The sequence below is a fragment of the Botryllus schlosseri genome, chromosome 4 (genome assembly GCF_051294905.1).
Source record: "Botryllus schlosseri isolate E-star chromosome 4, Bs_hap1, whole genome shotgun sequence".
Lineage (NCBI taxonomy): Eukaryota > Metazoa > Chordata > Ascidiacea > Stolidobranchia > Styelidae > Botryllus > Botryllus schlosseri.
Window position 1 is genome coordinate 775,866 of NC_137239.1, and position 23,606 is coordinate 799,471.

Here is a 23,606-nt window from a genome sequence, read left to right on the forward strand (position 1 = left end):
TTGATGTTTGCGCGAATTGTTTTGAAAACCTTTTGTGCCTTGTGATAGATAATCTTGGAAACTCGGTCTTGGGTAAATCCGCTGTTTATAGCTTAATCGGCTTGAAGTTTATTCACTTTGCCTATTTGCAATAGGCTATTAAATATCCATGTATATTATCCTTTGGATCTTAACATACAGAGAAAGCCAGCCAAATTTGGTGTGCAGAGTGTCTTCAGGTAACTTCGCAGTAGTATCAAGTAGTCAATAACATTTAAAAAAGTTATTTTCGAACAGTCCTACTACACACGTTGCACAATTTAAGTGGTAGCCTAAACAAAGTTAAATTTTAAAATGTAAACATTGTACTTCTCTCTTGGTACTAGATCGCCAAGGAAGGAGATGTCGATTTGATGGAAAAGAAGTTCAGCTATAGCCACTTGAGACCTGGTCAGATCAAAAAGAGGCTGCTCACCAAAGACGCCGACAAATTGACGCCGTTGCATTATGCGGTCCGTTACAATAACTTGTACATGTGTTCCTTCCTCATCGAAAAAGGGGCAGGTAATGTGTGTATTTTTTTAGCAAAATATTACAACATAAAATCTGAAGTCCGTGCACAAGTGTAACTTATGGGTTACTGACCGTAGCAGACTTGAAGAACTAGATAATTCTAGTAGTTTAATTAGGAAAAAAAACTACCTATAATTCTAATTCTATTCTAATTTGGAAAAGCTGAAGATATCTATTTATCCAACTCTGGAAAGTAGGTCTACTTTTTGGGAAATAAATTTTATTGAGAATTGTTCTATTTTTGGAAAAGATCACAATCTGATGCTTGTGCCGTCAGACTTATGCATACGATCTGCATACGCGCAGATCGTGTGTATGTGTATCATGAGTCGGTGTATATGCCGCAAAAAACATCAAGGACAAAAATAAACTACGTCCTTTCCTTTCCTATTGCCCATTTAAACCAATAGAGTCGATCATTGCTTCCTTTATAAAAATTTCAGTGCATTTCGAATAAAACAGTTACATCTTTATAGATTGCTATCACACTAACTCAAAGAAGTCTGTTCGTATATTTAATCTGTTATACCTACATAGGACACTATGCACACAGTGTACATAGCTCTGTCAACCCCTCAAACTTACATGTTGTGGACTTGTTTATGATCGTGCTAACACAGATTTAGTACTTTTGGCAAAATCATCAAGTCTTTGTAGCCTATATATTCCCAGTGCAGCAAATGCTTTCCTGGACGAATATTTCCATATATTTATTGATCAAACATCAAACTTGTGAAGCAGTGTCTTATGGCAAATCTGCAGGAAATGTGACATCATCATTCATGTTTTTCATATCAACAACACGAGGGCTTTCATTTCGTAATATTGTAAACGTTTCAAAATCTAACTAGATAAAAAAGTCAAAATCAATATAATGGGACAGTGATACTGATGATTATTGAACAGGCAGACTTTTTGTGTGCCCCTTATCATATTTTATTGCCATGAGGAATATGTGGTGGCTTGCATCATAACTGGCCGGAATGAGCAGTTGCTAACAGTCTCATCCAATATTGAAAGCTTAGAAACTAAACCAAAGTAGTAGGTTACCGTACTGGTTAGTCTACAGAACACCCTGCACTACTGCAAATCATCTGATAACCATTCCTAACTTGTTTATAGAATCTCTTACACAACCTGACCACAGCAGCAGTCAAATCCTAGTTTCACTCTAGGTCTCCTTGGTTAATTGGGTCCTTGCATTATTTACCTCCCCAAATTTAGCTGATGTGGAATCAACCTCAACCTTACCACAGTAGCAGGCAACTAGCAGTGTTTATTTACTTGGTTAATTTACCCAGTTGTCTACCCCCTCAAATTTTGTGGGTATTGAATTTTTAATCAGCAAACATTCACTTTCCTCTCCAATTTGAGACACTGCAATTTTATATTTTCCTTAAACTTAACCATTGTCACTTTTGGCAGCAATTTGCCTGTGCAGTGCTTGGTATGACAATGTGGCCTAAACGGCAGAAGCTACGAGATGAACGCAGTTGAGCTTATGAACAATCATAAAGTCTTAATTTAGTAGGTCTTGCTTAAAAGGAAACAACTCGACACTAACTGTTTTTGCTCTAGTAATTGATGCAGAGAGACAAACACTCTTGGAATATGAGGAATCGACAGACTTAACACACTACAGCATTTTCAAAATTAGCAACTGAACTAGAGCTGTAACTACTACTTTTTCATATTCTCAACTAGATTTAGAACTAGAACTAACGATCATTAAAAGCCTCATCTAATCAACTAAAACTCGACCAATTAGATTCAATTCCCAAGCAACTCATTAATTTTTATTTTATCGCAATTGGATCGACTTTCCACACGAACATCAAACATCAGAACAGTTCCAGTTACCTATGTCTTCCAAATTGCTATCATTCTAAATTTTCAACTTGACATTTTTATCTTGCAGATGTTCACGCTAGAGGTGAAGACGACATGACTCCTTTGCATCTCGCAGCCAAATACAAATATCGAACAAAGTCCATGACGGGCGATGCGGTAAAAACTTTTGCTGGTGCTTTTAAAAATAATTATTAATCACGCTTATGTTAAGGCATTTCCAAAACCCAGCGCCTCTGATATACCCATAAATCAGTCGTTCATGACCTTTACTAACCTAGAAAAACACTAATAATGCTAATCTGCCCGAACCCGAAATGTTTGTTGAGTATTAGCCTAGACATCTAAAACATTGCTTGCTATATATTACTCGCGCACAAATTAAACTTTGCGTCGACGGAGCATTAAGAGAACAAACTCAATAATCTATAATTTTCACACAAAACAAAAACATCATGTATATTTGTGGCAAATTAACTTCTGCTCTTTCCTTTCAGACACCTGTTCGAAACCCCATCCTTCTGAAATGATAATTCCATCTCTAATATTTATTATCGCATTTGCAATTAAACAATTGGTATCTCGCTGTTTCATTATGACCGAACAATACGATGCTACTTTGCAAGGCGATGTTTCAAATATCTTAACAGCAGAAGCCGTTCTGATTTGCTATGATGTATATAGGCTACTGTTTTCTTTTTGTTTACAAGTCATAATTCAATGGTCTTGCTCTTTCAGAACTCTGTTAATGTACAGTACCGGTAATGTATTAGATGTGTTTTGTGGTCAATTTTTGATTTTATCGCTCTTCGGAAATTTGAGGCTCTCAAAAGCTTGCAGAGTAGCATATGTGTTTCTTAGGTTACTGAAAGCTGGTAAAGCCCATGCGCCAAAAGTATATGCGTTGCTTCTTGTAGTAGAGTAAAAATTTACAGCCGCACTACCACTTCTTGCGGGACAACTTCAACTTGACACTAACGCAATATGTCTGATTCAGGATGATGATTCAGACGAGGTGTCAAAACTGGCTGAAGACACAAACCTGGAGATTTTCGAGCTGCTGGTCCAGAGCGGTGCCAGCGTGAATCAGCGTGATTTCTACGGTATGGCGCCACTGCACCACGCCTGCTTGCGTGGAAACGTGAGGGTATTGAACGCGCTCTTGGAGAGGCCCGGCATTGTGATTGAGGTACGTACCAGGCCTGTGTTGACTCGAGTCTGAAACTAACTAGGCTACCGGTTATTTGAGTATTTCATGTTCTAGTTTTTGTTGCGATTTTGAAAAGTGGGTAGTTCTAGTTCTAGTTCTAGTTGCACATTTCTAAAAAAATTTAATGCCGAACAACTAGAAAACACTGTCGTCATTTGTTGTGAATCGTTATACTGGCATTCCGTTGTGTGATGTTCTTGCTATGGCTAACTCAGAGTCATCGCTACTTACAGTGGCGTTGCCAGGGAGGGGATTTTTTGGGCCGAAACCCCTCCCATTTTAAATTTGTACCGATGTTCATGTAGAAAGCAGATCCGATTTCATTAAAATAAAAACTAATGCTTCGGAATTGAATCGGCTTCGGTTAGTTCTAGTTCTAGCTGCGGCTTTGGAAAAGTGAGTGGTTGTAGTTCTAGTTACTAGTCTTGAAAAGCGAGTAGTTCTAGTTCTAGTTGCGGCTTATAAAATTGAGTGGTTCTAGTTCTATTTGCTAGCTTTGAAAAGTGATTAGTTCTAGTGCTAGTTACGACTTATAAAATTGAGTGGTTCCAGTTCTAGTTCCAGTTGCGACTTAATAAAATTCAGTAGTTCTAATTCTATTTGCTAGCTTTGAAAAGCGAGTAGTTTTAGTTCTAGTTGTTACTTTTGAAAATTCCTTAGTTTGTACGAGTCTGGTGCCCAGTACTCCAGTAACATTTGTCATCATTGATCTTGACGGCTGTCACTCTGAACCTTCACTAAACTAGTAAAAGTATACTAACCATTTGCTTCTGACTATTAACGAACTTAGCTTTAGGTAACTCAGGTTGGAACACAGGTCATGGGCCACTGCTTTTGTATACTTTAGTGGTGCTTCTGTGGTAGGATGTTGGAAAATGCTCGATTCATGCTGAAGGTTTTTTTTTGATGTCGAGATGAATAGTTGAACGGTTGTATTGTGTGTGGATGATGGATTGGTGCAATGTTTGCTCACGTTAAACACGCAGAGGTGTGCTACAGCCAAGCCTGTAGCGAGTAGGCTTTTCGGGATGGTGATAATTTCGGTGTTGACCGTATGAAATCAAGGCTAGTAATGTTGCTGTTTACGGGAATTTCAAAATGCATAAATGGAACCAGAACCACTCGCTTGTCAAAACTCGAAACTGAAACTAAAACTACTCATTTTTCAAAACTCACAACTGAACCTACAAATACTCACTTCTCAAAACTCGCTAAACTAGAATTAAAACTACTCGCTTTTCAAAACATGCAACCAGAACTAGAACTACTCACTTTCGAAAACGTGCAACTAAAACTACAACTAGAGCTAATTAGTTTGCAAAACTGTCAAGTACAACTGGAACAAGATCTAACAACACCTAAAATTCGTAACTAACTAACTAAAACACAACTAACTAATAACTAGGGCGGTTTTTTTTTGACATGTCAAAATTTGTCAAAATTTTGTCAAAATTGTAGCGTTAGCCTATTTTATAGGCCTACCGTTGTAAACGGCCAATCGTCTGCTCATTGTGAATCATAAACGGTCAAATAAAACGAATAATAGGTAGGCATGGTGTTATGGTCAACGTGCCGCAATATCCTAACTGAAGAACGACTTCTTGTGCGTTGCATCATTCTTATAATAAGAAGCGCATGATGAAAATTTGTGATGTAGACAACATTGCCATAGTGAAGCAACACGGTGTGTCACCAGCAACAGCAGTGTACGCACAACTTGAGTGATGTCAGTCAACAACTGCTGCTGTTGAACGTCCTTGGCAAGCTTCTTAGTAAGGACGTGCATTTTCTACCCAAGAATGTAGGAAAGTATCTCTCGTTGTACTACAAAATATTTCAATTATTTCTACCATAATACATATTGTAACCATAGCTTTCAATACAACATCCATTGTAGCAGTATATTTATTGAACTCGAAGACTTTTCGGGTGCCTCTTTTCAAGAGTTATCGGCACACTGAAGGGATTTAAACAGATTTAAAAGCCCTTGAAAAGAGGCACCCGAAAAGTCTTCGAGTTTAATAAATATACTGCTACAATGGATGTTGTATTGAAAGCTATATTCAAGTTCTGTACCACGAACCAGCTATATTGTAACCACTGGAATTCTTCATAGGGCCAGATTTCGTTAAAATAGTGTTTTTTTCATTTAAAAAGTTGCCTGTTTCTAAGCCAAAAACGCCTTTTCAGGCCAAACTACTTCGTTAGGACAGTCAGTTCCAACCAGAAATGAAGATAAGTGGTACAATTTTAACATTATGTGGGAAAACACCTAATTTGCATATACGTTAGGTCAAAATTTGGTCAAAATTCAGTTTTTTTAGGTCCAAAAAAGTCAAAATTTGGATTTCTTAGGTCAAAATTTTCTTTTTTTTAAGTAAAAAAAAACCGCCCTACTAATAACTTATAATGCAACTAGTAGCCGACTACAACCATTTACTTTTCAAAATCCGCAACTTGAACTAAAACTAGAACTACTAAAAAAAACAGTAGTTTTTTGACTGTCAACTAAACTAGATTAGCAGTTTGTACAAGTCTGAATGAAGCGTAATTATTTCTGTTTAAAATGCCACAAAATGATGTACCTAGCTCCGATTCTATTTATGACGCAAAGCAGTCACAAGCGTTCGCTACTGACTTTAGTTCATATATTTGCTCTGTGCGTTAAAAAGGCTTCGATGCGGAGTAACAATAGACTCGTTCAAACAATACCAAATGGTCCCGAGATAAGGTCAAACGTGGCGTCATGTTTGTCAAAATAAACGTTGGATGGCATTTTACATCGGATATTTGGCCAAATTTGAACCTTGCTGAAAATGGACTCATAACATTTCTTTGGATGAAACTTAATCGATTGGTTGTGCAACATTGTAATTTTGAGTGTGGACGATTTAATGACTACGTATTGGAATCAACCCCTGTCAGAATCACATCACCCGTCCTAAATCCACATTCAAAACCAATTAGGCTTAATTCTAACCATTGGAAGCAAAGGTTTGGGAGTACGGTAGAAAATTTTGTATTTGAAAAAATAGTATTTACGGTGGATCCTTATATTAATGGTTGTAGAACTACCCGTTGTGTATACTATTTCTCAAACCCAAAATTCTCTACTCAAATATATTTGCTTATACCAGTTGGAATTGAGCCGAATTTGTTATGCATTTGAAGTTATCAAAAAGAAATTCAACTTACTTCACGTCAACATGTTAGAATTGAGCCCAGTTTATTGTGCAGTGTTTTTAGCCAACCTTACAATTTTATCTGCGAACCAATAAGATTTGAATTTTTTTGATTTTTGAACAACCTTAACTGCTCACAGGCTCGCGACAAGCAAGAGATGACGCCGTTACACTTAGCCGCAGTGTACGGCCACAACAGAATCACTGAACGGCTTTTGGCGCACGGCGCCAACATTCGACCGAAGGACGAGGAAAACGGAACTCCTTTGCATTTGGCGTCTGGCGATGGGAATTTGACGGTGGGTTTCACTTCTACTTGAATCCGTGAGGTGTCAAAACCGTATAACAGCGGTTTCTAACCTGGGGCCCAGGAGCCTTTTTAAGAGGGAGGGCCATGAAAATATTTGAAAAAGTTTTATTTTCGTGTCTTCTTCACAGTAACATTCAATATGACTTAATTCAAGTCTTGTGTCCCGGGACCAATACTTGAAAAATAGTCCCAGAAACTGTCTTTAATCTATTTGAATAAGCATGTTAAGAATGAAAATGAGTATGTTATGGAAGTGAGACTTTCGATATCACCAAGCAGATTTGTAATGAACAGATTTAACCTGACTTGGACTCGAAATTAAAATGTGAAGACAATAGCTTGGACTTGGGCTCGAGTCTTAACACCATGACTCTGACACGATTTATTGCTCTCTGACTTGGACTTGATTCGGTGATGAATTGAAAGTCTCAAGCCTAAACTGTAAAGTCAAATTGTCTCGTGGTATCTGGTATCATCCATTTAATAAAATGCTTTTTCCATGACGGGAATATCCAGCGTGGCCCCCACTTTACTTCATTTCTACCTGGTATTTCTAAGAAACAATCCGAGAATTATTACTGGCGTGAGACACTTTATATTCACAAATTGGGAATTGAATAGTATATTTATATGGAAACGAACCGGAATACTTTCGGCTGACACTCGTCAAGGGTAATCGTCAGCAACTATTACAGAATTGAATTGAAAATATGACGTTACCAGCATGAAATTTCAAATAAGAGAGCGTACAATGTATTATTTTTAGATTCTACACGATCTCTTTTTGTTGACACCGCCTTGGTTAGCATATTTTGACAAACGTCGACTCCAAGGCGCATAAATGAAAGTGTGAACGGCTACTCCCGACAACGCGAAATCTGTCGTCTCGATAATTTTTCGCTCAAACTGGGAATGTAAATATTCCAGATCGTTGAACTTTTACTAGCCGAAGCAGAGAAGAGACACACGGTTGATATCGCGGACATGATGACGGACAAAGACAATGACGGCAATACGGCGTTGCATCTGGCGGTGGACAGCGGGCACATGCCCATCACAAGGTTTCTACTCGACAAAGCCAAAGAACTAGGTAATTATTGTGTAAAGCAGTGGTTCTTAACCTTTTTCATACCGTTACCCCCAAGAAGAAAATGACAGGATGCAATTAGCCCTTTTCAAAAAATAACAAATTACAGCTTGCACTCAAAGTGACATCATAATGTACACTGAAATGCCTGTTAAGATGATTAAATCAATGTGAAGGCTGATGCTGTTTTTGTGTTATCCAGTGGTCACATCTAGGAAAAGGGGAGGATAATAGATAGCATCTCCTGCAATTGTCAATCACAAACTTATTTCGTTTTGATGGATACCATTGAAGGAAATTCAATCAGAAAGTTCAACGCTATTATGACGAAAAATGGTTATTCATTTTGAAGGTGAACCAAAAAGGTTCCAACATCTTCCCCTATTTTCTTGGAAGGCATTTCGATGATGTCAGACATAATTTTTCTGACTGGACTAGACCACTACACTTTTCAATCCTAACAACTATATTTTCACGATATTGTTAATGCATTATAGGCGTAAAGCTGAACTTAGACGGCCCTTGTTGTCTTTCAACTTGCCTGCATATGTAACAATATATGATCCTAACTACTGCAAAATAAAATGGACTCACCTAGTATTATACCAAACTACATTCGACCCTGTTATTCATAATCACTATTGGTTCTGGTTACTATGATATCAGAGCAGGCATGGCATGTTAAGTGAAACAAAATATATAGCCTACCGCCCTACAAGCTCACAAAAATATACGTTAGCCTACATTAATATTTTCGTTATAAGTGCAGCGTCATAAGTTTATGAGAAATGTCACTTCGAATTACCCCCCGAAAATTGGCAAATTACCCCTTTGGGGGTAATTACCCCCAGGTTAAGAACCACTGGTGTAAAGGTTGTGAAAATGAAAAAATAACTGTAGTTATAATTCTAGTAAATGATGGCTATAATTATTATTCAAATATAATTTGGAAAAGCTGAAGATACACCAATTGTCTGCCTCTGCCCTAATCATTAGAATTAATAGTGAATTCATATTCAATTATTCAAATCATCATGCCCATCCCTACTAGCAACCTGGGATTGATAAAATTGAGGATTCTGTGACGGTAGCGGTTATCATTTTCATTCTTATTTCTAGGAAATTTCAAGCTGCTAAACTTGCAGAGAGGCGACAAACAAACCCCGCTTCATCTGGCCGCCAGCAACGGCCACCTGCAAATCGCACGGCTCTTGGTGTCGAACGGCGCAAAAATCGATAAGCGAGACGACAGCGGGTCGACTCCGCTCATATTATCGGCCAAGTTCAATCACACGCTCGTCCAAAAGTATTTACTCGACTGGTGAGCCACGTTTGATTTCCCATAGTTTTATGATGTTAAATCTCACCAAGAATGATGACACTGTCATAAAGTTGAAACCGGGTTATAACCAAGTCACAAGTAGAGCCCGGTATCGGAAATATCGGTATCGGCCATTGAAGGTAAAAAATATCGGCCTTTTTCGTGACGTCACAACATGGTGGCAGGGAGTCAGAGAAGTCGATAGAAGACGTGAGCACGGTAAATTAAATAAATAAATGGCCAAGCTGCTTAGCTGCATAAATAGTGCGTACTGCATACAGGGCAGTAGGCGTGCCTATCTGAAAAATAATAGGGATAACTAGCCACCGTTACGCTCCACTGACTGCGTGGGAATCCCCCTGCAGTAATCGATCACCAAAGACAGAGAGCAGCCGGATGGATAGTTGTCTGCAGAAGATTTCAATCAGTAAGAGAAATGAGAACTTCAATCATGCTGGACTGACCCTCATAATGATAGAGAAAAGCATCGCGTCGAAACATTTCGCAGCTCGGTACCAACAGAGCTAATTATACCAGTGTAGGAAGTCGTCTGAGGCCTGAGCCCTACGGCTGCGAGGCCACCATGATATGAAATATGCGAGCATAGAGGGCAAGAAAATCAAGCAAACGTGGATTAAAGCCAATAATTGATAAGAAAATTTTTGATTCCATGACGACATTGACCTATTCCGACAAAAGAGCGTAAAATAATGATTGATCAATTGATTGTTGAAATGCTCGTCATGGTCAAGGCCTAAGGGGGATGGGTGGAGCAGTTCAAGACGTCGACAATTTGAATTGTGTTGCACATTCTCTTCAGCTATTTGTTGATGATGTGCTGAAGGCTCCGGGTGCAATGCCAGAAGAATATCAATATTAATATCAATATTTGGTGAAACCATTGAAGGAAAGATCCCCTGCAAGGGAGTGGTGGAACCGAAATGAAGAAAGATTTCCAATTCTTGCTGTGCCACTAACTATGGTACCAAGTGAAAGACAGCTCACTGTGTTTAGTACTATATACATCATCTATGGAAGACCACAGAAGTTCACTTCTTGGAGAAAGGGCCGAGAAATTGTGCTTCGTGAACTGTAATCTGCAACTGCTGGATTGGTGCTTTTGATATATTTTTATAGTTTCTTGATCATTTATTTCATGTTGAAGCATATCAATGGCTGTAAAGTTGTTGAAAGAAATGCGCTGAGGTGTTGAATATGGGCCTTGAGCTAGATTCCATATCTTTTGAATATCGGCTGAATATATCGGGGTTATCGGTGGAGGTACTCGATATCGGTCTTATCGGTATCGGCTCAGAAATCAAATATCGGTCGGGCTCTAGTCACAAGTCAATTTCCCGCTTATAGTTTTGACTCGAGTCAAGTCATTTTCAATTCACCACAGACTCAAGTCTGTTTACACTTAAACATCGAAGTCGGGCTCAAACTCACTTCTGTGAAACTCTTGTGATATCGAAGGCGTCGTATTCATGATATAGACGTTTCTCTCACCGCAAACATGCTTATTCAAACAAATAACAGACAATTTCTGGGCCTATTTTTCAATGATCAGTCCTGGTGTGCGATACTTCGATAAGTGACATAGAATCTGTAGAGTCTTGGGACTTGGTCAGGTCATGCGTTATGACCAGAGTGCAAGTCAGTCTATATACAATTTGACTCGAGTCGAGTCATTTAAAAATTTTAAGAAAATGTTTTGAGTCAAGTTGAGTCGCGAGAAAATTGCGACCCGTGTCTAAATTACAGCTGGTAGATGTTAATGCTCAGGAGTTCGAAAATTTTGTATTTATTTGAAAAAAATTTGAAGAAAAATTTCAAATTGTACTGTGAAACCCCATGAAATGGTCGAGTTGTCTACAACAACGATGCAAAACAAATTTAACTTAATTCCAACCTGTAGAAGTCAAGTTATTTGAGCGTTTCATTCATAATTTTGGTATTACCAACCATTAATGGCATTTTTGCAAATCCATAATTTTCAACTGCAATAACTTTGCTTCTACCAGTTGGAAGTGAGCAAAAATTGCGAATCGTCATTCTCTCAGACAACTCAACAATTTCATGGGGTTGACAGTAAAATTTGAATATTTTTTTGATTTTTTATAATCAAAATTTTTCAAACGCCAGTGCCTTCACTTCCACCTGTTGAAATCGAGCCTAATTTGATGTGCAGCTAATTCTATAACACCACGCTAACCTATCCAAAAGACTTCATTCTTCTTAGCTTTCACATAGTAGGCCTACTAGTCTTAAGCTAGTTGTAGGATCCTTTAGGAATAGGACCCACTACTTCATAGACAAGCCTTCAACCTGTTAGATTGTGCGGTTAAAAATGAAATTGAAATATTTTTGAGAACCGGCTGACCAGTTGCCGCGTATCCGACAACCACTGGATGAAATGCAGAGAATGCAGAGGTAAAAGTCGCAAACACTTTTTTTCAGCGGAGCAAAAATCAACGCCAGAGACTTGGACGATTACACGGCTTTGCTGATCGCCGCCAATTACGGACATCCAGAATCGATACAGCTGCTTGTCGAAAACGGGGCAGATTTCACTGCTGTCGACAAGCAAGAGAAGAATGTTTTGCATCAGTGTTCAGACGAAGAGAGAATTGATGCGTTACTGGTAGGTTGTCTGTCGGATTTTGGAAAATTACTGATAAAGGTGTGCTCATAATTAGGTTAGGTTATATATCGATTGGAAGGGTACAAGTCAAACCAGTGGAGATTTTTTTGTTGACGGCAGACTTTTACAAACCACCAATCTACTTATTTGATGGGCAGCATAATAATACTGTTTTTTGGGTAGTCCTAGTTCTCGTTGCGCATTTTATAAAATAATTTACTTATGGAACAATTACTAAATGTATGTCGTGATAATGGCGTGAATCATGATCAGGGGCTGGGTTTTGGGGGTCGAAAGCCTTTCATTGCAAATACTCATTGTAAGGGCGATTTTTTGCTTCATAAACGCAACATTTTGACCTAAAAATTCCAAAACGTTGACGGTTTTTACCTTGAAAAACTTATTTTTACCATGTAAAATAGGTGCTTTCCCCACATAATGTAAGATTTGTGGGCTACTACTTATCTTCATTTCTGGTTGGAACTGTCAGTCCTGACCTGACCTTGACCTGAAAAACTTTTTTACTTTAAAACTGACAAATTTTACATGCAAAAACTTCATTTCAACGAAATCTTGACACATGAAGAATTGCAGTAGCTGCATCACGCATTATGGCAGAGATGTTAAAATTTGTTGTAGTACAACAAAAGATATTTTCCTACATTTTCGGTAGGAAGTGTCTGTCCTTACTAAGTAACTTGCCAAGAATGAAGAAACAACGTTCAACAGTAGCAGTTATCGGCTGACAACACTCAAGTTGTGTGTACACTACATAGCTGGTGCCTGGTGACACACCGTGTTGCTTCATTCTGACAATGTTGTCTACATCACAATTTTTCATCATGCACTTCTTGATATATGAACCAATGCCCACACAGTCTTGCTTTAGTTAGGATATTGCGGTACGCTGGCCATAATACCATGTCAACCTATTTGTTTCGTTTGACCGTTTATGATTCACAATGAGCAGGCAACCGGCCGTCTAAAACGGCATGCTTGTAAAGTAGACCACAAGCGGTAAAATGTCAAATGATAAGTTCATCCATAGCCTTTATATAGAGATTTATGGTTCATCGACAGAACAAACATCTACGATGCAAACGAAATGCAGGTTGCAAAAAATTTCGACATTTTTTTGACCTCGTTGTGGAGATCTGAACATTGTCCTGAAACAATCACACCTTTGTAAATATTTCCAGAAAATGCTCAGCGACTACAAGGAAGCGCGCGGACTCATGAACATGCCCGACAAGTACGGCAACACTCCCCTGCACAACGCGGCCAAACGCGGACACTTCTCCGTGCTCAAAGTCCTGCTCGAGTCCGACGCCTCGGTAGACTTGAAAAACGAAGACGAACAAACGCCGTTGCACTTGGCCGCCGCTAACGGACGGGTTAAAGTGATACGGGCGTTGCTGGCGCACGATAAGAGAATTATTCATGACGATGATGAAGATGCGAACACGGCCTTGCATTTGGCCGCGTTGGAAGGGAAGGATAAATGCGTTTTGGAGCTGATCAATTCCGGGGCTAATATCGGCGCCAGGTGAGCCACGGGGTTGAGGTCGGTCTGTGGGAGAAACCGTGTACCTGAGTGATTTTATTCTGATTCTGTTGGGCTTCGAGACAAGTCTAGCTTTCAAGTATCAATAATTTCGAATTCATAAGGGTATGAATGTGCCATTGAAAGTTTTAATATGTGCCATTGTACCTACTATGCAACCGTGAATAATAGAATGCTAGTCTTCCATCACATTGAAGCAATGTGTTTTTTCCATCATAACTATTTCATTGCACTTTGTAACAATGTCGTGGGTCGATCAAAACTTCACATAAATGTCATTTCCAATCACATTCGCATGCTGCCACACTGCCAATCGAAGTCCGCAGAATTTTACCGCGGGATATAGTATCGACCCAGTCGACAATATTTGAGTTTATTCCAATATCAATTTCTTACTGAATCGTGTGATTTTTTCACTCGTGCAGAAACGTGAAGCAATGGACGCCGTTGGATTGTAGCGCTTCGAAAGGTCACGTGCGTTGCGCCACGGTGCTGCTGGAAGGCGATTCGCCGGTCGACCCGAAAGACAAAAGAAGCATCACACCGCTGCATCTGGCGTGCCAAAACGGCCATGACGACATGGTCAAGCTGCTGTTGAAGTGAGATTTTACGGTCTGCGAGGAAGAATCGGACAACTGCAAATTTTCATCTTTTCCAAATTACGTTGGAATTAGAATGATAGCTACAGTTTTTTACCAAATTAGTTTAGAATTCCAATAAGAGCTGCACATTTTTCAAAACTAGACATGAATTAAAATGTCGGCTACAGTTTTTTTCAAAAGTCGATTAGAATTAGAATGATAGCTATAGTTTTTTTCAAAATTAGATTAAAATTAGGATTATAGCTACTCAGTTTTTTCCAAATTAGATTAAAATTAGAATTATAGCTACACAGTTTTTTTCCAAATTAGATTAAAATTAGAATTATAGCTACACAGTTTTTTTCCAAATTAGATTAAAATTAGAATTATAGCTACACAGTTTTTGCCAAATTAGAATAAAATTAGAATTATAGCTACTCAGTTTTTTCCAAATTAGATTAAAATTAGGATTATAGCTACTCAGTTTTTTTCCAAATTAGATTAAAATTAGAATTATAGCTACACAGTTTTTTTCCAAATTAGATTAAAATTAGAATTATAGCTACACAGTTTTTGCCAAATTAGAATAAAATTAGGATTATAGCTACTCAGTTTTTTCCAAATTAGATTAAAATTAGAATTATAGCTACACAGTTTTTTTCCAAATTAGATTAAAATTAGAATTATAGCTACACAGTTTTTGCCAAATTAGAATAAAATTAGAATTATAGCTACTCAGTTTTTTCCAAATTAGATTAAAATTAGGATTATAGCTACTCAGTTTTTTTCCAAATTAGATTAAAATTAGAATTATAGCTACACAGTTTTTTCCAAATTAGATGAAAATTGGGATTATAGCCACTCAGTTTTTTTCCAAATTAGATTTCCAAATTAGAGTCGGCTTCTACCGAATAAACGCGCGAAAGCTGAAAAATTAGATTAAAATTAGAATTATAGCTACACAGTTTTTCCAAATTAGATTAAAATTAGAATTATTGCTACACAGTTTTTTTCCAAATTAGATTAAAATTAGAATTATAGCTACAGTTTTTCCAAATTAGATTAGAATTAGAATTATTGCTACACAGTTTTTTCCAAATTAGATTAAAATTAGAATTATAGCTACACAGTTTTTTTCTAAATTAGATTCGAGTTAGAATGACAGCTACACATTTTCTCCAAATCAGATTACTCTAATCTGGAAAAGGTGAAAATTATCAAAAATTATCAAGTTTTCCGATACTGCCGCGCAGGGGCGTAGCCAGCCGAGATAAAAAGGGGGTAGAACTGAATAAAGGGGGCAGAATGAGCCTCTATGCGTCATACCTTAACTATAGCGACTTCTGTATTCCATACGCTTTTGAAAGCAAGCGTAACTAATTGGCGGATCTAATCACTGAAAGCGAGTTAGCAATCAACAACTTGCACGGGGATCATGTTACGATGCGCACGCGCTCATCCCGTGCAGTGCCGGAGATCTTATTTGTATTCAAATAAGTAATCGACCTTGAAACAATACCAGAACAACATTTCACGACGAACAATCTATACAGCGCAAAATCTGTTATATCTTCATGAATTTTGACATGATTCAATTCGCGTGTAAGAGTAACGTCTTCTCGGCGTTTTAATTCCATTCATTTCGAACATGGCGCACATACTAATTGTACCGGCGTGTGAATAATGACTTATTCGCAAAGCGAGGGAATCTCAAACAAGTTTCGGCAGCGGCTATTGAAGGCTGAATGCGTCCCAGTGGGATACCGATCACGAAAGGCATAATCTAGTATGACGTATACATGGTCATTGAGGTCAGGACAATGCACAACAATGGCGTCAAATATAAAATGCGAATGGAATGTATTGTGTCTTCACGCTGTTTTGGGGAACAGGCTTGAGTTCGGCAAAGCACGAATCAGATGCGATTGCTTTAAAACATGATTTCATTCAGTTATAAGTTGTTATTTTCATGTTATTAATGTTCGTTATCGTTTACAATGAACTGTTGATGAGAAAACAACGCGTGAACGACAAGACAAATGTTATTATTGCGACGACTGCATTCAGAATAAAGGGATTAAGCTGATCGCTAACCCTCGCCAAGAGAAAAATGTAACAATGCCCCTTTCACGCTTGCATAGACGCGCTTCCATAGACGAGAGATCGACGAGAAAAAGGCATGTAATCAGCGTCGGCGATCGGCGTCGCGCGCAGCAAATTGAAATTAGGCGATAACGTGAAGAAATGTTGTTGAATAGCATATTCATATTAAAATGAACCCGAATATTTTCGGCTGACACTCGTCAGGGGTAATCGTCAGCAACTAGTAGAGAATTCGAAAGAACAGCGATGATTACCCCTGACGAGTGTCAGCCGAAAATATTCGGGTTCATTTTAATATGAATATGCTATTCAATTGTATATTGAAGTTCTGTACCTCAAAGAAGCTGTAGAAATGTTGTTATAGCAATAGCGTTGACTTGAGATTTTCGGGATAGAATCGAGCCTGGAAGGGGGTAGAACGTTCTTCAATTCTACCCCCCTGTCTACGCCCCTGCTGCCGCGGTGGAAAATTCGTAAATAATCTTATCCTTTTTATTGCTGTATTTCAGGTGGGAAGCTGACGTTACGATTCGTTCCAGCGACGGGAGGAACGCTCTTGATTTTGCGGCTGATTACGGACGAGAAAATTGCGCCATGGCTATCGTAGAGAGCGCGCAGTGGAGAGAAGCGTTGCAGAACCGTTCGAAAAACATCGCTACAGGTGACTGGGGCTGTATTTATGACGCGTCTGTATCAGTATTTATGACGTGGATAGTTCAAATCTGTACCTTTTATGCGGCCACAAAGAACGTATCCCTGTTTTAATTCACATCAAAGATAATTTTGTATTTTTAAAATTGTTGAGATGTAAAAAAAAATGCTGCACCCCGAATTTGGCTCAATCTCAGCATGTAGTCAAATTAATTTTTGAAATTTTTGCTGGCTATGCCACGATATTATTAAGATGTTTAAGAAAACGAATCATAGTAAATTCGGCTCAATTCCACCCGGCAGAAATGGTGGTTCCAAAATTATGACAAGTAATTGAAGAATTTCCCGAAATTGAACATTTTATGATCCATTGTCTTTGCTTCCACGGATTTGAATTAAGCCATATTTGTTATTCATCATTTTATGAGACAACTCACCAATATCGTGGCGTAGCCTATCTTTTCATTGTATCGCCATCTTGTGATGTTTTGAAATTATGAAAATATTAATAAACGGAACTGAGCCAGTAAATCGTGACTAAAATTTTTTTTCTATGCATCGAAGATTTTATTATCTTTCCGGCAACCCAAAAATTCTGTCAAATAGTCATTAAAATGAATAAGAAAGTTATTTTTGAACAATCCAGAAAAACATAGTCGACAATTACTGTAGAGTTACGTAGAAATTATTATTATCTTGATTTCGATGTCCCAGGTGAATTCACTCAGACGCCGATGCGGAAACTGATTAGAAAAATGCCAGATGTAGCGGAAGCCGTATTCAAAAATTGCTTGGACGCCAACAAGAAGCAGCCGGAACATCCAAATTATAAGGTGTCTGCGTTTGGTTATCACGACAAGTTGCTTTAGAATGGCAGGTCAATTTTTTTAAATAGAAGAAATCACGAGGCTGTTTCGCTCCATACTGATATAACCCCGAACCCATGTAAACAGAAGGGCGTTCAGTAAAACAAGTTTTTGTTGCACTTAAATCCGTGGGAAGTTGCATTTGATCTTTGACAAAAGTAGCAGTAAAAAGTTGCATTTATTTTTTTCACAAAAGTTGCACTAAAAGACCACATTTTGCTCAATTGACTAAAAAAAAGGTCAAATTCCTAGTTTCACTAAAAAAAGGTCAACTTTCCAGCTCAGCTCCCTAAATACCCGTAAGAGCGTCACTTCAGTGCTGATTTATGGTATTTCAGTCGAATTTGGCCGTGTATTTCACCAAAATCAAAAATACTTTCATGAAAAATTGAAGAAGTTGCAAAAAGTTGCATGAAAAAAAATGGACAAAAGCTGCAAAAAGTTGCACTATAAGATTCCTTCAATCAGCTCAAAACAGCATTCTACATATCTTACAAGTATTTAGGAAGCTGCCAGAAGCTGTAAAAAATAGTTGCAAAAGTTGAAAAAACTTGCCCTTGCGATCAGAGATGAACTATTCTACTGTGTAAACACATCTTGATTGCCAATAGCCTGAACATATTGATGTTTCGAGATGTTTTTGTTGGGAGTTCGGAATAAATTTGTTTGCAAAAATCCATTTTCTCCTGTGATATACATAACCGCTATTCCAGAATAACTTCAAGATGAGCTGCTAGACAGAAATGACCAGGATGCACGTTATATGTTCTTTACAAATGTGTTTCACAATTTTGGTTCCATATATGTTGCGAATTGCGATCACGCCTGAAGGTGTCGTCGGAAGCGTTATTATTATATTCGCGGCCATCTTTGTGAAAAGATTTTCAGCCATAGTTCATATCAAATCAACAGCACAGGTTTTTAAGACTGGACCGCATATTTCAAGAAATGCAGCTACAGAATTCGCTTTAAAATACGGTAATAAAAAGTTTTCCCAATTTATACATAAATAGTATGATGTCGTTTTCAAGAAAATTCATTTTATTGCTCTTTTTCACTACCCTTAAGTTCATATTTGCACAACACAGATGACAGCTGCACGATAATTGTGCTAAAACTTAGGGGGGGTCCGTGATGGTGCTAAAGCAGTCGCCAAAGACAAAAAGGTTGTGAACCACTGTATTATATGTTTGTTATGTTGTGATACAAGCAATTTCGGTTTCAAGGTTTCGGGTTTCAGTTGAAAATAATATCGAAACTATCATTTTTGTCGACAGGTTCGTTTCGATTTTGAATTCCTGGACGACGAGTACGCGTGCGCAAACTGGATCGAGCAGAGCGACATACTGTCCGAGTCCAGCGTCACTGTGTCTTCAGACGGGAATTATCAGGTACGGGCCTGCGGTCTTTGAAACTTGTCCGGCCTAGTAAACTTTCAGCCCTACCAAAGTGGAGTAGAATTAAAATAATAGGTACAGTTTTTTTCCAAATTACATTACAATTAGAATTATTGCTACACAATTTTTTTTATATATTATACCAGCTGAAGGTTGTGCTGGTTTATATACTTTTTGCCGCGCTTTTAAGTTCTATAAGTTGCGCGAAAAGTGTTTGAATTTAGTAAATATTTACGGCGTGCATTCTAGTTCCGACAGCTGGCTTTGATATCTTTGCTATTCATTTTTTCAGCTGTACGACGACAACGGGAAACTCAACCCCGACGCCGACGCTTATACGACAGACGCGGAAACGCTTCGAAACAACCACTGCCTCATGGTTATGGTGAGATTCACACATCGATATCAACGATCAATATTTCGAACTCCATTTTCGTCAAAATTGGTGACCAACTCGGAAACGTGTTCCCAAATCATTAAAAAAACTTTCTCAATTGATGTAATTGATAGAGGAAATCAGCACAGATTTGTAAAGCCAAATTGTTAAAATTGGTAGTGGTGCTGAACTCAGATTCCCATTCTCTAATCATTGAATTGATACTCAAAGTTCGATTTTACCACCCAAATCATTAAAATTGGTAGTCAACTCCCGCACTCAATTCATTAATGTTGTTGCTAATGTCGGATTCGCGAACTCTTTGCCATGCTAGCGATTGGTTTCTTGTTCAGGTGAAATCGAAGAGAGAAAATCTTCTCCGGCACCCTCTTGTCGCCAGCCTTTTGAGGTACAAATGGCGGTCGTACGGTCGCGTGGTTTACTACAGCATGCTGCTGCTCTACACTGTGTTCATGGCGGTGTTCAATTCGTATATGCTGACCGTGCCTGCGCCGTATGCTATTAGTAAGGTTGCTAAGGTGTTGATGCTGTAAGACTTACATCTTACTTACTGAGTCGGGCTTGTGCAAACTACTGGATCTTGTGTCTAGTTCTAGTTGGGAGTTTTAAAAAGTGATTACTTATAGCTTTTGTTGCGCATTTTGAAAATCCAGTAGTTTGTGCAAATCTGCTGGGAGTGGTTCTAGTCAGTCGCGTTCAAACTCCAATACCGATTCATCGCTTATTGCGATCTTATCTTAGCTTTTTAATTGTGCAAACGCTAGAATGTGAACCGTAAACGTTCTGATTTAATCCAGATAGGACCACGACGTTAGCGGATGGATCGTGCGTGCAGGTGGTCGACGCAGCCCAAGTGGTATGGGGATCGTCTTGTACGCTGCAGCACGCTTTTTGGCAACCGATCGCTCAGTGGATTATCGTAGCGCTGGCTGGCATAAGCTTAGTGAAAGAGGTGAGGAGATGTGATATGATTTATTGGTAGACTCTATCTAGAGTCTCAGTAGTAGATGCTTTCTTTTTAGTGGCTATTTAATAAATTTGTTAGGATTGAATAGTATATTCATATTGAAATGAAGCCAGATATTTTCGACTGACAAGTGTTACCCCCTCTACTTGTTGCTGGCGATTACCCCTGACGAGTGTCAGCCGAAAATATTCGGGCTCATTCCAATATCAATATATTATTCAATTGTATATTGAAGTTTTGTACCTCCAAGAAGCTCTTTCGAATCCAATACCTTCCTTTGATGGGTCGGAATTGAACATTGCCGTGAATCGTTTTTGTAGAAAATGCGGAATAACGTAAAAATGATCAACACGCCCAAAGTGTTTACGCGTATTGTTTTGCTTCTACGGGTGGAAAGGGTGCCAAATTCGACACGGGGCATTTTTATGCGCTCTGAAAATTTTATGAAATAGCCATTAAAATTGTGTTCGCTGTCCAGTTTGAGTTCAAACCAGTTCAACTCACTTTTCAAGTCTGCTTGAATGATTTAGAATGACTCGGAATTTTCCTTATTCCCAACAGTTTCTGGCCCTATTTTCGAAGTATCAGGACTGACAGACGAAATTTACCAATCATGCGGTGACTTCACTATTACAAGTTAGTCTTGGCAGTCCTAGTCACCAAGAAATCGGGACTCGAGTCCTTACAACCCTGCGAATTACTGTGAACTGTGCTGTAAACTACAGTTTAACGGCATATTGATATTGAAATAAACACAAATATTTTCGGCTGACACTCGTCAGGGGTAATCGTCGGCGACTCGTAGAGAACCGGAAAGAACATTGTATATCAACAATCGTATCACAAAATATGACGTCGCCTGGGCCTCAATTATTCTAAATTTCATGCAGGTGACGTGATATGCAGTGTTTTGGGCTTATTTCAATATGAATATACTATGTAAACGAATTATTGTGTCTGGCTCTGCACGGATAATCTATTTTGACCAGCCGCAGTAAAAAGGACATAGCCTTCGCAAAGACCTATTCGGCAGTTTAAATGTGACCCTCTTAACTATGTCTAACTTCTTTCATTCCAGATATTCCAGATGCTGAGCGAGCGGTCGCGCTATTTCTCGAGTCTCACCAACTTCATTGAGATCACACTTTACATTTTGTGCATTCTGACTGTGCTAGATTTCAGCGATTACTCTCGAAATACCGGGGTTCGCGAGGTGGGTGAACTAGAACTAGAGCGGGCTGTTGCTGTGTTAATTGCACGTTATGTTGCAAATTGTCACGCAAGGGCTAGGGAGGTTCGTGAATGTGTGAGGATGCGACGCTTGAGCCTGAGTCGTGATTCACGGTTGGGTTAGGATTAGATTTAAGGTAAGTTTGTGTTGGAGTTAGAGTTATGATCTATATAAAGGTCAATTTCAAGGTTTGGGTTATGGGGCTTCTTTGATAGAGTAGACACCGACCTCTCGAAACCAAGTTCTACTTTTTGGGGAATTATTAATGCGAAGGGCAGTAGTTTGATACTGCTTACATAAATTGTCAGAAATAGCCAATTTGTTCCATGTATGTTATTATTTATAATTAATATTTATTTTTTGGGAAAGAATGATTGTCTTCGTGATTTCACAATAGTTACATTTAGAAACTGATGAATATCAATATGCAATACTTCCTTTTTATATATTTAATAAGTGCACACTGCACATTAGGGTTCTTCAAAAATGACATTTTTTCTCAAATCGTACTGGCTACTTGATAAAATCGTTAGCTAACCTAATTTAAGCCTTCACACAAAATTTGGTTTGATTCCAGCCAGTAACCGCATTGCTACAGGAGAAGAAAGTTTCTATTTATTACATGAAATAAATAACGAAAAAATATGAAAATTTTCTGTTCACCCCATCAAAGTGTTGGGTTGTCTATAGAAACGATGTTCACCAAATTTGGTTCAATTCCAAACAGTGGAAGCAGAGTTATTGCCGTCGAAAAATTTGGATTGTCAATAAAATAGTATTTACAGTGAGCACACATATAATATATAAATATATAATACAAGAATTGGTAAACGTATATACTATTTTAATCATAATCCAAATTTTTCGACGGCAATAACTCCACTTCCACTGTCATGGGGTGAACAGAAAATTTTCAAATTTTTTTTTATTCATTTTTATATAATAAATAGAAACTTTCTTCTCCTGTAACAATGCGGCTACTGGTTGGAATCGAACCAAATTTTGTGTGTAGGCTTGAATTAGGTAACCTAAAAATTTTATCAAGTAGCCAGTACGATTTGAGAAAAAAAAAGTTATTTTTGAAGAGCCCTACTACACGTGCTTCTAATTGAACATCTGCAAATGAACGCTTGCAAGGCAGTCTTGCGAAATGGCAATATCCCATTTTAATTCGCTAGCCACAAACATTTTTAAAGAAATCATGAATCACTTTGCAATACACATGCAGAATAAATGTGTAAAATCCCAATTTTTCTTCAATAATTGTGTTGCTTTTTGGAATTTATAGCTTGTACAGTAAGAAAAAACCTGCTGTTTGCACAAGCCTGCGTTCAACTCGCTGGTCTTTTTTGTGTGCAGTGCGCTGCTTGGTGAATAATTAGCCTGGTAGCTTGTTGTGCACAAAAACATTTTACATTTGAAGTGTATATATATGTATTGTGATTTTGTTTTTGACATCCAGGCTTGGCAGTGGCAGTGCGGGGCGATCGCCGTGTTTCTATCGTGGCTCGGGCTGCTGCTTTTCATGCAGAATTTTCCGCGCTTCGGTATCTACGTGCTCATGTTCACCGACATCTTCAAGACCTTCTCCACTTTCTTCACCATATTCATGCTGTTCATTTTTGCCTTTGCGTTCAGCTTTCATGCGTTGTTTCAAAACCAGGTGGGTCGGAGTGTTAGAATTGTTAGGTAATT

General features: G+C 38.4%; 1 protein-coding gene and 1 long non-coding RNA gene across 2 annotated transcripts in view; one reads left to right on the forward strand and one right to left on the reverse strand.

Annotated features, from left to right (window-relative positions):
• Nucleotides 1-23,606, reverse strand: part of LOC145437866 (uncharacterized) — a 430,122-nt gene that overhangs the window by 79,480 nt on the left and 327,036 nt on the right. The window lies entirely within an intron of this gene.
• The window catches only part of LOC145437843 (uncharacterized), a 37,769-nt gene that overhangs the window by 7,432 nt on the left and 6,731 nt on the right, over nt 1-23,606 (forward strand). Inside the window, exons 5-21 of the mRNA XM_080315181.1 lie at nt 366-543; nt 2,471-2,559; nt 3,398-3,589; nt 6,933-7,091; nt 8,030-8,192; nt 9,309-9,510; nt 11,971-12,154; nt 13,354-13,700; nt 14,144-14,317; nt 16,912-17,063; nt 17,768-17,886; nt 19,197-19,310; nt 19,609-19,701; nt 20,046-20,217; nt 20,511-20,665; nt 21,759-21,893; nt 23,374-23,574. Coding sequence (XP_080171307.1) covers nt 366-543; nt 2,471-2,559; nt 3,398-3,589; nt 6,933-7,091; nt 8,030-8,192; nt 9,309-9,510; nt 11,971-12,154; nt 13,354-13,700; nt 14,144-14,317; nt 16,912-17,063; nt 17,768-17,886; nt 19,197-19,310; nt 19,609-19,701; nt 20,046-20,217; nt 20,511-20,665; nt 21,759-21,893; nt 23,374-23,574 — 2,829 coding nt within the window. The remainder of the gene's footprint in view (nt 1-365; nt 544-2,470; nt 2,560-3,397; nt 3,590-6,932; nt 7,092-8,029; nt 8,193-9,308; nt 9,511-11,970; nt 12,155-13,353; nt 13,701-14,143; nt 14,318-16,911; nt 17,064-17,767; nt 17,887-19,196; nt 19,311-19,608; nt 19,702-20,045; nt 20,218-20,510; nt 20,666-21,758; nt 21,894-23,373; nt 23,575-23,606) is intronic.